The 16,702-nt window shown below is 36.9% G+C and overlaps 1 protein-coding gene across 4 annotated transcripts in view; it reads left to right on the forward strand.

Annotated features, from left to right (window-relative positions):
* Positions 1–16,702, forward strand: part of scn5lab (sodium channel, voltage gated, type V-like, alpha b) — a 251,401-nt gene that overhangs the window by 102,814 nt on the left and 131,885 nt on the right. For all 4 annotated transcript variants that reach the window (XM_087308804.1, XM_087308807.1, XM_087308803.1 and 1 more), the window contains 3 exon segments: positions 540–603; positions 13,388–13,529; positions 15,805–16,002. In XM_087308804.1, coding sequence (XP_087164930.1) covers positions 540–603; positions 13,388–13,529; positions 15,805–16,002 — 404 coding nt within the window.

Here is a 16,702-nt window from a genome sequence, read left to right on the forward strand (position 1 = left end):
TGGGGTCGCCACAGTGGAATGAACAGCCAACTTATCCAGCATATGTTTTTTATGCAGTGGATGCCCTTCCGGCTGCAACCCATCTCTGGGAAACAATTTAGATTTTTTAGTATTTAATTTAGTTTAATTTAAAAATCAATTAAATTAAATTAAATTAAATTAAATTAAATTAAATTAAATTAAATTAAATTAAATTAAATTAAATAGCGACACGGTGGCTCAGTGGTCAGCACTTATTCATTCATTTTCCTTTGGCTCAGTCTCCATATAGTCTCCCATATCGTCTTCCTTACAAGTTATTTTCTAGAAAATGTATAATAAGAATATAATATTTAATATATAATAATAAGAATAAGAAATTGTAATTTTCTTGTAAAGCATGGTGAGCAGATTTCTGAGATGCTTTACTGTGAGATATATTGCGTTTTTCACAAATATACTGCGTTTTTTGTTCCCCAAACAAATTTTAGAATTGCTCCTAAATGTATAGCATTAGTAAATATTTGAAACTCATGTTTTGTCTTGTTTTATTCCTCCAGATAATTTCTTTAAAGTGGAAGGAGCCAAGGACGCCTTAATATGTGGGAATGCGAGTGACGCTGGGTAAGTTTCAAGTGGATCAAACGTATTTGTTCACATATGTTTGAACCAGTGTTTGAACCAGATTTGAAATTGTGACATGTCAGATTTAATTCTACATACCAATGAGAGCTAAGTCCCTTTAAGGCAAGTCATTTCACCTGCGGCCATCTTTAAAATGCCTCGGGCATTCTGTCTGAATGTGGAAACCTCAAATTCTCCATAACTGTTTGCCAAGCTCACGATTACATCACAGATTTGGAATTACCAATAGAATTAAACAACATCTGTCTCATAAGTTTAGTTTCTAAACATTCAAATCAAACATAATCAGCATATGTTCAGGTTGTTCAAGCTAATGCACATGCGCACTCCAACAAAATGAGATCACCACACCAATCTCATTTATAGCTGTTCTACACATTATCCTCCTCTGGATGATGATCGTCTGATCGCGCTGCCTGTCTGAAATAATCCACAACTTAGTATTGATGCCGAATCTCCTCCAGAAATGACAGCGACTCTTTGTTTACAAGTTGGAAGTTGCTGTCATGTGATGTGTGATGTGTCATGTGATTAGTGGTGGGCAAAGCGAGGCTTCGTGAAACACTGAAACAGTCGAAGCAAATGTGTCGAAGCTTCGAAACGTTTCGAAACACCACTCTACAGTGCCACCTAGTGGTCATTTTATTTGTATTGCACTAAAACAGTTTCAGCAAAGAACAGTTGAGCAGATTGAGGTTTGAAACCCCACTTCGTAGCTTTGGACCTACAAGTGATTTAGTCGAGCGGTTAGAATTTGTGTCCATCATCCAGTGGGCTCGAATCTAGGCTGATATAGTTATTTTTAAAATGCTTTAATACCAGTTGGTAATGCTTTGTTTTTGTATCGTTTTGTTTCGACATTGCTCTGACATCTGAATAAACACCTTGTAAATAAATTTGTATTGTTTTGGTCATAAATCAGGGTTGTTGCTAGATCAGATAAAGTTGTGGCCAGAAGTTAACAATAATTATTTATATTATTAATTAAATGTCCCATTGTATTTTATTAACGTCTATTCAAAACCCAAACCCATCACTGTACTGTAAAATATTAATTATTATTTTACAGTGTTACAAAAATGATGCTAAATTGATGGTGTATCCGCAGCTGTATGGTGACTTAGACTTAGACTACACCATAAAACAGTAACATGATTAAAATACATAAAAGTTTTGTACTAGTCGGGATTCGAACCCAAAAATAGTTTAAAAAACACTGTTACCACATGAACACACACGGTCCACTAGGCCATATGAGAAGGAAAACTGATATTTGACCATGTTAGTCAAATTCAGATTCTCCAGGTCTCGAAACGCTTCTGAAATTATCAATGCTTTGAATCGCTTTAGTCACATGACCAGGTGTTTCAAAACACTTTAGTCACGTGACCTGGGTGTTTCGGATCATGCTTCGGTGCAGTGTTTCGAAACACTTGCGCTTCGGGATCTCGACACTGTGTCGAAACGTCAGTTTCACGTCAGCCATCCCTACATGTGATGTGTGTTTGACAGGACGGACTCTACCTCATGTTCATTTCATACAGATTACAGAACCAGAAAAACTTTTGTTGTCAAGTGTAGTGTGTTTATTAAAAGGTACAGATTTCAAGATTTATGTGGATATATTTCTCATGTCTGTGAAGCAAGAATTTGCGGAGATTTCAGTGTGTTTGTTGACCACAGAAACCACATAAACGTCTGGTCTGAGCTCCCCCCCTCTGGACTGAGTCATTAGCGATCTCTGATTGGCTCCTGTACTAGTAGGCGGGGCTTCATTCGCTATATTGACGTTACACTTTTCCCATTTAAATTTAATTTAATTTCCCAGTCTTCAATGAGGTCTACAAACTAATCTGAGTACTGTATATGGAAATGCACCTGATTTTTTTTCATACATTTGATCTGTGCCATGTGAGTGCAGAAAAATCTGAACTGGGACACTCGAACTATGGGGTGTAAATGCGAGTTGCAAATCTTAAAATTTGTCTCAAAATCATACAAAAGTCACACAATGTTTGCTTATAAACATTATAAAAGCAAAAACGACCAACTTCTGAACATCCAACTGTGATTTGGGAAATGCAGTGAATGTGCAGCAGCTGATAGAAAAGACCTGTTTTGGGATCTGTGAGGCAGTGAGTGTGGAGTCAGACTGAAGTAAATATAGTTGAGTGTGTGCGTTTGTGTGTGTGTGTGTGTGTGTGTGTGTGTGTGTGTGTGTGTGTGTGTGTGTGTGTGTGTGTGTGTGTGTGTGTTGTGTTGTGCATCTGACTCAGCAGAACTGCATGTACATGTATGAGTCAGTGGCCTTGACTAACTCACACACACACACACACCCATCATAAGCAGACAGACGCCAATGAAGCTCTTCAGTCAAGAGCAAAGCACAGAAAGCTGTATGGGAAGCGCATGACTCGCTTCAGATACACTCAATATTTAATCAGTTATCTAATTATCAACACAAAATGACATCAACAATCTGCTGCATCTCATCACAAATGGCAAGTGACCAGAGCTGCCTCTCACTGTAAAATATATCAGCTAATGAACAGTTTCTGTATTTTGTGTGTTTTGGGTTTATTTGCGGTTGTGAATTGCATTATGGGATGTTGATCTCTGCTCTGTCCACTTTTGATGCTGTAAATTCTACTCTACAACTTAACAAAGTGACTTTTAGTGACATTTTAGTGGTTTTAAATAATATAATGGATAATAAATAAGTGTGTAAAATGACAGAAAATGTGCTGCAGTTTATTACAAGGGGTTTGTAGCGTAATATACAACACCAACACAGACAATACAGCACTGCACACTAATACACATGTGCAGAAAACACACTTTTTCAGAACTTTCCAAAGTTAAAAGTTGTTAAAGGAAAGATCAAGACCCCATAAAGCAATTCAAAAGTATAAATAATTAAGGAAAAATAAAAAAAAATATGCATCACAAGATACAGAATCCTGCCATCAGACAAAAATAAATTACTTATTTTTTAAAGTGTTTTAATTAATTTAATTTTTTAAGCATTTAATTTATTTTTTATATTATCATATGATTCAAATAGTAAAATATGTTACTCCGGGTGCTCCAGTTTTCCCCACAGTCCAAACACATGCTGTACAGGGGAATTGGGTAGGCTAAATTGTTCGTAGTGTATGAGTGTGTGTGGGTGTTTACCAGAGATGGGTTGCTGGAAGGGCATCCGCTGTGTAAAACATATGCTGGATAAGTTGGCGGTTCATTCCGCTGTGGCGACCCCAGATGAATAAAGGGACTAAGTCGACAAGAAAATGAATGAATGAATGAATGAATGAATGAATGAACAAGTAGGTTTATGATGTATTTAAAAAAAAATAATAATAAATAATAATGATTAAAAAAAATAAAAATAATAGATTGGGGGCGGCACGGTGGCTTAGTGATTAGCACTGTGGCCTCACAGTAAGAAGGTCTTTGGTTCGAGTCCAAGCTGGGCCAGTTGGCATTTCTGTGTGGAGATTGCATGTTCTCCCCATGTTGGCATGGGTTTTCTTCATGTCAACACATTTGCTTCTGGCGAACTGATGAAATAAATTGGTTGTAGTGTATGAGTGTGAGTGTGAATGAATGTGTATGGGTGTTTCCTAGTACTGGGTTGCAGCTGGAAGGGCATCCACTGCATAAAACATATGCTGGATAAGTTGGCGGTTCATTCCGCTGTGGCGACCCCTGATGAATAAAGGGACTAAGCTGAAAAGAAAATGAATGAATGAATAAAATAGTAATATAATCCTAATCATAATAATAATTGCATTTGTGATCCAGGTTCAAAGATTTGACCAGGTTTCTGTGTCAGATCCAATTCATCTTCAAATTGTCAGATAACTTTGATAGAAATATAAATTATGTAATTAATAAGAATCAACGGAAGATAATTCAGACGAGTGTTAATATGACAGTATTAACAAAACTATCTTCACTTCCTCAATGTCAGCCTGTAAGAAATATTAATCAAAGCCTTTTCGTTTTGAAGATTCATTGATTCGTTTTTCTTCGGCTTAGTCCCTTTATTTATCTGGGGTCGCCACAGCAGAATGAACCCCCAACTATTATAACCAGCATATGTTTTACGCAGCGGATGCCCTTCCAGCTGCAACCCAATACTAGGAAACATCCATACACACTCATACACTACGGCCAGTTTAGTTGATCAGTTCCCCTATAGTGCATGTGTTTGGACTGTGTGGGAAACCGGAGCACCCGAAGGAAACCCACACCAACATGGGGAGAACATGCAGAAACGGCAACTGACCCAGCCGAGACTCGAACCAGTGACCTTCTTGCTTTGAGGTGATAGTGCTTACCAGGGCTTAAATGAATACGCCGGATCCGGCACCTCTGAAATCTGATTGGGCACCTCATTTTACCGATCCTGCTCCTCAACCGCCCTCCTCGCCCATCTGCTGTTCATTTTCACTTTCTCCACGACTCCCCAATTCTCTTCACTTTCGTCCGTGACACCCCCCCGCTCTTCACTTTTGTCTACAACACCCCCCGGTCTTCACTTTCATCTACAACACCCCCCCCCCCCCGCTCTTCACTTTCATCTACAACACCCCCCCACTCTTCACTTTCGTCTACGACAACCCCCCGCTCTTCACTTTCGTCTACGACAACCCCCCGCTCTTCACTTTCATCGTCGACAACCCCCCGCTCTTCACTTTCATCGTCGACAACCCCCCGCTCTTCACTTTCATCGACGACAGCCCCCCCGCTCTTCACTTTCGTCTACGACACCCACCCCCCCCCACCCCACCGCTCTTCACTTTCGTCTACGACACCGCCCCCCAACCCCCCCCCCCCCCCCATTTCTCTTTAGTCTTTCACCACAGACCTCTGCCATCCAACGCCCTCCACCCCCCAGCTCTAGACTTTCGTGCCTGACACTTCTCCATCCTCAAGTAACACCAATCTGTTCCGGGGCCTTCTCAATTCACAAATTAAGCACTGGTGCTAACTACTCAGCCACCGTGTCGCCCTCAGAGATTATTTAGTATTTTTTTAATTTTATTTAATTTTTCATCTTATTCAATTTACTTTATTTAATTTTTAAATGTTTTATTTAATCAAAAAATATTTTATACTATTGTTAAATAATTGAAATAGTAATTTAATAATAATCTTAATAATAATTTCACATAGTTCAAATAGTTTAAAAAAATAATAATAATAATAAATCAAAAGTACCCTTTGACTGGTTTTAGAGATGCAGGATCCACAAATCTGAGCAGAATTTAAAGTTAAACTGTGTCAGAATTAAATAATCTTCATAATGCCAAATAACAATGATAGAAATATAAAAGAAGTCATTAATAACAATCAACCAATGATCATTCAGACAACTGTTAACACGGCAATCTTTACACAACCATGATTAGCTTCACTAGGTTGCAGCTGGAAGGATATCCGCTGCGTAAAACATTTGCTGGAATAGTTGTTGGTTCATTTCACCGTGGTGACCCCTGATAAATAAAGGAATACGCTGAGGGAAAATGAATGAATGAATGTTTATGTGACACATTTACATTTACTTTATTTACTCTCCTCACTTACATGAATGACCCATAATGTCCTGAACACTCCAATGCAGAAGTATCAGAAATTATATCTGGCATCTGAATCATTTTAGACTATATAATCCCGCTCGCTATCGTAGTGTGAACCAGCTCTGAGCAATATCTGTTTGCTAATTGCTAATATTAGAGCAGCCGTCGGTACATTAAAGCGTCTGCTCATGAGAGATCTGTACAGTATGTGCTGGTGGTCATATCTACACTTACAGAAACACCCCGCCGTGGGAACCTGCCTGATAAACATACAACTGAGTCAAAGGTGACCTATTAAGACCTTTTATACAAGATGTAAAATGCGTCTCTGATGTCCCTAGAGTGTGTGTGTGTGAACGTTTAGCTCAAAACAGCACACAGATAATGTTCTCCAGCTCTCTGAATCTGACCCTTTAAGGCTTTGATCCTAGTTGTGGTGTTTTGGTGACTGTCGCTTTAAATGCAAATGAGTTTTCAGAAGAGCTGCAAATGCCTGTGTGTCAGCATCGCGGCAGATGTGAAACAGCATTAGCTGTGTTGTCAGTGCTGGTCAGGTGTGCTTGTGTTTATGATAATAAAAATCTTTATCATCAAAACATTTTATGCACAAGCAAGAAACTTTCGGAGATGCAGAAGCAGTCGGCCTGTAATGTGTTTGCAGGAATCGTTATCTCTATGCCGCTTCTAGGATTTCACTCCATTTACTGGGATTTACGGTTTCCTAGGTTCAGCACCTGCAGAGTTAGACCCTTCTTCTACAGTCGAATGGATAAAACATTATCCTAAAAGCGACTGCTAATCGATAATGTGATATTTCCAAAATCCTCAACATTTCTGCAGTGCAGTTCAATATTGAGCACGTAATGGAAGGCCTGTGCGGTTTTCATCTTTATAAAAGTCTATTATTTTATATATTTATTATAAAGTTATTTATTATAAATATTTTGTCTATTATTTTAAAAGTATATTTATTACATTAATTATTTAGTATATTCATTACAATTATAATTAAGGATAATAAAAAATATCACTAAGACAATTTATGCATGAACAAAAAACTTTGAGATAAACTATTGAGCAGGTACAGGAATAAAATAAAATAACAAAAAATAAATAAAATAAAATAATAATTTAAAAAATTACAAAATATTTTTAATCAAAAAAAAAAAAAAAAAAAAAAAAAAATATATATATATATATATATATATATATATATATATATATATATATATATATATATATATATATATAAATAATAGTTAGCTTTTCATTTGAAAAATATATTTACTACTTAAATAGTTTAGGATAGAAAAAATATTTATTTGCATAAAATTTAATTTAATTTAATTTAATTTAATTTAATTTAATTTAATTTAATTTAATTTTAACAAATTCATTTTCCTTTGGCTCATCAGGGGTCGCCACAGCAGAAATGAATTGTCTACTGTTCCAGCATATGTTTTACACAGCAGATGCCCTTCCAGCTGCAACCCAGTACTGAGGAACACCCGTACACTTTCACATTCACATACATTACAGCCAATTTAGATTTTCATTCATTCATTCATTGTCTTTTTCGGCTTAGTCCGTTTATTATTCTGGGGTCGCCACAGCAGAATGAATCGCCAACTTATCCAGCATATGTTTTTTATGCAGTGGATGCCCTTCCAGCTGCAACCCATCTCTGGGAAACAATTTAGATTTTTTTGTATTTAATTTAGTTTCATTTAAAAATAAAATAAAATAATAAAATAAAATTAAATAAAATAAAATTAAATTAAATTAAATTAAATTAAATTAAATTAAATTAAATTAAATTAAATTAAATTAAATTAAATTAAATTAAATTAAAAAATTAAATAAATGATTGTTTATTATAAATTGTATTTTAAAAGCGAATTTATTAATTTACTCATTTAGTATAATGAAAAAATATATTTATCACAGAGATGTTTTATGCATGAACTAAAAACTTTGAGAAAAAAGTGTTGAACAGGAAATAAAATAAAATAACATAAACAATTATAAAATAAAATAAAATAATTAGCTCTTTATTAAAAAAACTGTATATATTACATCATTTATATAGTTTAATAAAAACTAAATTATTTCTTAGAAATTTTATGCACAAACAAAAAGCTTTGAGAGAAAGCATGTGCTATTGTCTGAGTTGTTGGGTCTTAATGTGCAGGTCTCGCTGGTGTGTTTTACGACACGGCCTGTAAATGTCGATTATAACATCTGGATAAAACAGAAAGAGACAAAGCACAAAACAAACGTGTGTGTGTGTGTGTGTGTGTGTGTGTGTGTGTCCACCTCTGATAAAACTGAGACAAACACTTGCCTGTTAAAGCCATTGTGCTGCATTTAGAGCTTTACGAGGGTCAGCCGGGTGATACAAGCTAGTAATTTACAGTTCAGTTCTTCTTAGCGGCTTATTTCTCAGATCAGAACTAACATAACATAACATATCAAAAAATTGTATAGCATAATTTACCGACCTTCTATTTAATCATCTTAAATATTAAATGCCATGATAATTCCAACATTATTAAAACAATTTCCCAAAATCAGCCAAGATAAAGAATTATTGTTTTCCAGATCTTTGAGCTCCATCACACACAAACACACACTCATACACACACTCACGCACTGAACACAAGCTGACCGGAACCCAAAAACTACAAGAAGATCGCTGGATTAATGCACTTAATTGCCCCCCGAGGGAAACAAACACACACACATGCAAAGACACACACACATGCATACACACAGCTGTGAGCCACACGACCCACATATGGAGATATTCATCATATCAACAATAATGCAAGATCATCTCTTTCACAGCGAAACACATGTGCAGATCACAAACAGCACAGAATACACACACATTTATTCATCTGTCAGTGAAATTTACTGACTGCCTTATAGTCTATAAATATTTATATATATACACATATATAGTAGATATATTCACATTTATAAGCGTATACAGTATTATTAAGAGAAGATTTTGTCAGCACATTTCTAATCATAAGTTTAAATAAATCATTTCTAATTTTATAACTGATTTCCTTTCTCTCTGCCATGATGACAGCACATAATATTAGACTAGATATTCTTCAAGACACTAGTATTCAGCTTAAAGTGACATTTAAAGGCTTCACTAGGGTAATTAGGGTAAAGTTAGGGTAATTAGGCAAGTCATTGTATAACAGTGGTTTGTTCTGGACACAATCCAACACTAATATTGCTTATAAGGGCTAATAATATTGACCTTAAAATGAGTTTAAAAAAACTGCTTTTATTCTAGCCGAAATAAAACAAAAAAGACTTTCTCCAGAAGAACAAATATTATAGGAAATACTGTCAAAAATTCCTGAATCTGTTCAACATCATTTGGGAAATATTTGACAAAGACGAAAAATTAAAAGGAGGGCGAATCATTTTGACTTCAATTATATATAAATGTTAACGCAAGTGATTTGTAACACAAAGTTCTAATCAGCCAATCACATGGCAGCATCTCAATGCATTTGGGCATGTAGACATGGTCAAGAGGATCTGCTGCAGTTCAAGCGAGCATCAGAATGGAGAAGAAAGGGGATTTAAGAGACTTTGAACGTGGCATGGTTGTTGGTGTCAGACGGGCTGCTCTGAGTATTTCAGAAACTGCTGATCTACTGGGATTTTCATGCACAACCATCTCTAGGGTTTACAGAGAATGCTCCGACAAAGAGGAAATATCCAGTGAGCGGCAGTTCTGTGGGCGCAAATGCCTTGTTGATGCCAGAGGTCAGAGGAGAATGGCCAGACTGGTTCCAGCTGATAGAAAGGCAACAGTAACTCAAATAAGCACTCGATACAACCGAGCTCTGCAGAAGAGCATCTCTGAACACACAACACGTCCAACCTTGAGGCGGATGGGCTACAGCAGCAGAAGAGCACACCGGGTGCCGCTCCTGTCAGCTAAGAACAGGAAACTGAGGCTACAATTCACACAGACTCACCAAAACTGGACAATAGAAGATTGGAGAAACGTTGCTGCTCTGATGAGTCTCCATTTCTGCTGACACATTCGGATGCTCGGCTCACAATTTGGCCTCAACAACATGAAAACATGGATCATCCTGCCTTGTATCAGCGGTTCAGGCTGGTGGTGGTGGTGTAATGGTGTGGGGGAGATTTTCTTTGCACACTTTGGGTCCATTAGTACCTATTCAGCTTCACATCAACGCCACAGCCTACCTGAGTATTGCTGCTGACCATGTCCATCCCTTTATGAGCACAGTGTCTCCATCTTCTGATGGCAGCAGGATAACGCAGCATGTCATAAAGCTCAATCATCTCAGACTGCTTTCTTGAACATGACGATGAGTTCACTGTACTCAAATGGCCTCCACAGTCACCAGAGCTCAATCCAATAGAGCAGCTTTGGGATGTGGTGGAACGGGAGATTGGCATCATGGATGTGCAGCCGACAAATCTGCAGCAACTGTGTGATGCTATCATGACAATATGGAGCAAAATCTCTGAGGAATATTTCCAGTAGCTTGTTGAATCTCTGCCCTGATGGATTAAGGCAGTTCTGGAGGCAAAAGGGGGTCTGACCCGGTACTAGTAAGGTGTACCTAATAAAGTGGCCGGTTAGTATAAACATTGCAGATATCAATGAATGGTGCAAACTTGTTCATGTTATTAAGGTGTAAGTTGCACAGCAAGTGATTTAAATGAGAATAGAGTGTATTGTGAGCTACCGGGATGCTGGTTTAGTTTCTCCTCAATATATGGGTCTGATCTGATAGAGTAAACGTCACCCGAGCCGTTTGAGGCTTTAATCTGGCATGTGCTGATCAGAGCCGCCATCTGACCCCAGATCATATCCCAGAGGAAGTAACCTTGAGTCCGTCTTGGCTCATAGGAGCATAAGAGAGACTGAAACAACACTGGGATAGGTTTACAGGGACGCAGAGATTCCCCCATCGCAGGACAGAGGCTCTGAAATAGAGCAGCGTGTCCAAACGCAGCTGCCAGAGTGACAGAATACAGCACATAACTCACTGACAGAGGGATAACACTGACCTCAGATCAGCTCAGCTGACTCTTTTTAGTTGTTGACACGAACAAAAGGAGAGCGCTATGCTTTTTATGTCACTAAGCAACCTTAAAGTCCATATGAAATCAAAGGTAGCCATTAGGATTTCGTTGGCTCACGCTGCCAGTTTTGTGTTGAACAATTCATCCGTGCATGACATTAGGAATAAAATAAAGAGTTTGCCCTTGTAATCTCTAATTGGAATCTGAAAATGCACTTCCTGTTTGTGTTCAGTTATTCTCAGATTAGGTCTGTCTGATGTATTGGGGCGTGGTTAACATACTTAACCACGCCCCTCCAGCTGTCAGATTGGACATCACAATGACAACACAACAAATATTAAAATAATTTTGTCAAATATTTCCCAAATGATGTTGAACAGATTCAGGAATTGTTCACAGTATTTCCTCTAATAATTGTTCTTCTGGAGAAAGTCTTATTTGTTTTATTTCTGCTTGAATAAAAGCAGTTTTTAATAGTTTAAAGCTATTTTAAGGTCAATATTATTCGCCCCCTTCAGCAATATTAGTGTTGATTGTCTCCAGAACAAACCACTGTTATACAATGACTTGCCTAATTACCCTAACTTTACCCTAATTACCCTAGTGAAGCCTTTACATGTCACTTTAAGCTGTATAGAAGTGTCTTGAAGAATATCTAGTCTAATATTATTCACTGTGATCATGACAAAGAGAAAATAAATCCGCTATTAGAAATGAGTTATTATGTTTATAAATGTGCTGAAAAATCTTCTCTCTGTTGAACAGAAATTGAGAAAAAAATATACAGAAGGGCGAATAATTCAGACTTTATATAAATGCTGTACACACTGTCCCGATGCCAGTCTCAGTGTGCGTATGAGTTTATAGCGCTCCAGAAAGGCAAGCGCTGTGTATATCAGCACTGGGGCTCCGCGGCCCCGTCCGGATGGAAGTGAAGTGGCTCCGTCCATTATCACGTCCTTCAGGGACACGCAGAGGTGTGTGTGTGAGCGATAGTGTCCGTCACACGCACCCTCACACTTCCAGCATGCCAGTCTGCTGAGAGCACAGACGGGCACACACACCGGCCGCTGGCGCCAACACACTCTCACTGCCATGGGGGAACTAAAACTAACATCATCCACACACCAGATAATATCGCTTTTGATATTATTGTTTCTTTACTAGTGGGTGCAGGACGATATAGTTCAGGGCTTGAGTCATGTTTTCCAGTGGAATATTTCCTCAGTGTTTTTTATTTGCCAGCCACTGCTAGCATTTTTAAATGATTTTGACTCTCTAAAACTAAAATGATCCACACACCAGATATTGGTTTTCATATTATTATGATTTTTTTACTAGTGTGTGCAGGACAATATAGTTCAGAACTGGTTGAGTCATATTTTCCAGTTGACATTAACTCCTTTCTCATCAGCATAAAAAAATAGATATACAGTTGAAGTCAGAATTATTCGCCCCCTTTTGATTTTCTTTTTCTTTTTTTAATATTTCCCAAATTATGTTTAACAGAGCAAGGAAATGTTCACAGTATGTCTGATAATATTTTTTCTTCTGGAAAAAGACTTATTTGTTTTATTTCGGCTAAAATAAAAGTAGTTTTTAATTTTTTAAAAAACATTTTTGGGACAATATTATTAGCCCCTTTAAGCATTTTTTTTTCGATAGTGTACAGAAAAAAACATCGTTATACAATGACTTGCCTAATTACCCTAACTTTACCCTCATTAACCTAGTGAAGCCTTTAAATGTCACTTTAAGCTGAATACTAGTGTCTTGAAGAATATCTAGTCTAATATTGTTTACTGTCATCATGACAAAGATAAAATAAATCAGTTATTAGAAATAAGTTATTAAAACTATTATGCTTAGAAATGTGCTAAAACAATCTAACAGAAATTGGGGAAAAAATAAACAGGGGCTTTAATAATTCAGGGGGGCTAATAATTCTGACTCTATATTGTCTGCTAGAGGTGTGACCCTACACGAATCAGTGACCTTCTTACTGTGAGGCCACAGTGCTAACCACTGAGCCACCCCCGTCAAATAATCACAAACAATAAGATATTGATTTGTTTTTTCAGGAAATGTCCGGATGGATTTGAATGCTTAAAGACGGGCAGAAACCCGAATTACGGCTACACCAGCTTCGACACCTTCGGATGGGCTTTTCTGTCTCTCTTCAGACTCATGACTCAAGATTACTGGGAAAACCTCTACCATCACGTCAGTACTCACACACATTACCTGATGCTCAGTTTATGCTCAGTATGCACTGTATAGATGCAGACATCCAAGCTCCACATGACTTTATATTCCATGCTGGACATTATTTCTGTTCAGTGATGAGTCTTTAATTTAAGCAGAGTCAGAGCTTACAGTCCTAATGAAATCGTTAAGAATCAAGGCATGATCAGATTTTATTGTGCTCAAATAAGCTAAATCTAGAGGCCTTTACCTTTCATATAAGACACTTCTGATACCAAATGATCAACTAGAAGTCAGCTTATTATATGCTGATCATAAAACTTGCATAGGCCACAAGACTTTTTTCAGGTAGTTATCATATTTTGAACCATTAAACGGTAGTGATTGTGAACATTTATTGATTTATTAACATTAAAAATCTAATTTTACACATAGTACTCATAGTATACATGCAGAAGTTGAGCTTTTATTAATCAGTTTTCTCCACTGATTTGCCGATTTCAATCCAGGTTGTTGCTAATTCAATCCATGATAAACTGAGACATGTTTGTTTATCAGCCTGGAAAATGCAGATCTGTGAACGATCATTTATCAGCCTGACAAACTGTGTGTGTGTGTGTGTGTGTGTGTGTGTGTGTGTGTGTGTGCTGTGCATGAGAATTACGATTCCTAAGCCACTATAAATACCCTCAGTTCCATATCACAGCCATCTTCGTTTTAAAGAATCCCCCCTTCCACCCCTACCCCTCCTCCATTACTAGATGGGTGGCACGGTGGCCCAGTGGTTAGCACTGTTGCCTCACAGCAAGAACGTCACTGGTTCTAGTCCTTAACAAAGCCAGCTGACGTTTCTGTGCGGAGTTTACACGTTCTCCCCGTGCTCACATGGGTTTCCCCCGGGTTCCCTGGTTTTCTCCCTCCGTCCAAAAATATGCAACTTAAGTTTACTGACTAATCCGAATCTGCACCATAGACATGCTGCTAGTAAGGAGTTTTAAGTAAGTAGTAAGTAATCTCTTAAGAGCAATCACTATCTGTTCACAAGCTACCACAGCAGGGGAGTTCTCCAGATCTACCTAAGCTCAAACTCCCCTCCCACTTTGCAAACGGGAGGGAGCCCCGGGCTCGAGGATCTTATGAGGTCCGGGCTCTCTCCTGGGACAAAATGCCAAACAACCTTTATAATCAATCCTCAGCTAAGTGTGAAATTTTAAATACAATTGAATCCTTTAAACCAATTTTTTTTAAGTAATTGAGACAAAACCATTAAAATGTGCATTAAAATAGGAATTAAGTTGTGATTCTGATGGAAAAATTGCAAGAAATAAATCCAAAATTGTGAGTCGAATCTTGAGCATTAAGCTCAGATGTGCATTCAAAACTAAATTTGAAAACATCTGTAAAGTCAGCACAAAACTCATTTTTGATATTCAGATATAAACAGAACAGCAAAGATATTTGCATTTGCATTTGCAAGAAATCATGTCTGATTAACTAAATGACAAAGAATAAACTCATTATGAGGAAGTTGAATAATGCAATATTGTAATGTGAAGTGGGACGCTGACAACGGAGTGCAGATCCAAATGCAGGGTTTATTGAACAGAGAATGGTCAGGCAAGCAATGGTCAACACAGGGGCAAACAGATGTACACGGGCAATCCAGAGTCGTGGTCAAGCAGGCAGGCAGCAGACAACGTAAACAAACAAACAAGGCGAGGGTCAAAACACGGCAACGAGAGTTTCAAAGTGAGCCGTGTATATGTGTAGTGTAATCAGTCCAAGAGTTATGGACAGTTATGAGTCTAATCAATGGAGAATTGGAGCAGGGGTGTGTGTGTGTGTTGCATGACTGGATCTGGTCTATGCGATCTGTTAGTGTACCAGCGGTTTTTAAGGATTAGATCGCTGGTGATTGTGACAAATATAAAACCAGATTTGTAAAAAATCTGATAAATAAAATATATCTATCAGACTTTTGACATATGAACTCAGAATTACATAAAAAATGTGAGAAAACCCCCCAAAAAGTTTGCATTTGCAAGAAATTCTGTTGAAAACTGGGCAGAAAACACTGTTGGAAGTTCAACTCAAGATCATCTCAAAGATATCTGTCTATCAGCCTGGGAAATGCAGATCTGTGAATGATCATTTATCGGCCTGACAAACGTGTGAGTGTGTGTATGTGTCAGTGTGAGTGTGTGTGGAGGCTCTGAAGGACACTGTGCATGAGTTTTCCTGCGAGCGCAGCTCCTGCAGCCGCAGACGGTGATGGTGTGTGTGTGCTGCACAGACGCTGCGCTCTGCAGGAAAAGCGTACATGGTGTTTTTCGTGGTGGTGATCTTCCTGGGCTCCTTTTACCTGGTCAATCTGATCCTGGCGGTGGTGGCGATGGCCTACGAGGAGCAGAACCAGGCCACCATCGCTGAAGCTCTGCAGAAAGAGCAGGAGTTCCAGCTCGCCATGGAGCAGCTCAAGAAGGAGCAGCAGGTACAGTATAGTACAGTACAGTATAATACACTACCTTATAACACAGTACAATAAAATACAACAATGATAATATATATATATATATATATATATATATATATATATATATATATATATATATATATATATATATATATATATATATATATATATATATATATAATTCTTATTACAACAACGATAATACCAGTAATAATAATAATACATTATTATTATTATTATTATTATTATTATTATTATTATTATTATTATTATACTAATGTCATATATAATATAATTGAGTGCTATATATGATGGTCAACACTGAAAATGTATTATGAGAGAAGTAAAACATAACAATAAATACATTCTAGCTACACAATCTATTAAAAATATGAATAATAAAATAAGACAATAATAATATGATTTATTAATATATATGACAGTCAGCACTGATTATAAGGGAAGTGGAACATTACAGTAAATACACTAGATCAATTTTTTTTAAATAATACATTTTCACCAAAACAAAAGGTTGAAAAAGTAATAATAATAATAATAATAATAATAATAATAATAATAATAATAATAATAATAATAAATAATAATAATAATAATAATAATAATAATAATTAATGATAATAAAATAAAAAATAATTAATAATAATAATAATAATAATAATAATAATAATTAATAATAATAAAATAAATAATAATAATA

Source organism: Danio rerio, chromosome 24, assembly GCF_052040795.2.
Source record: "Danio rerio strain M-AB ecotype USA chromosome 24, GRCz13ab, whole genome shotgun sequence".
NCBI lineage: Eukaryota > Metazoa > Chordata > Actinopteri > Cypriniformes > Danionidae > Danio > Danio rerio.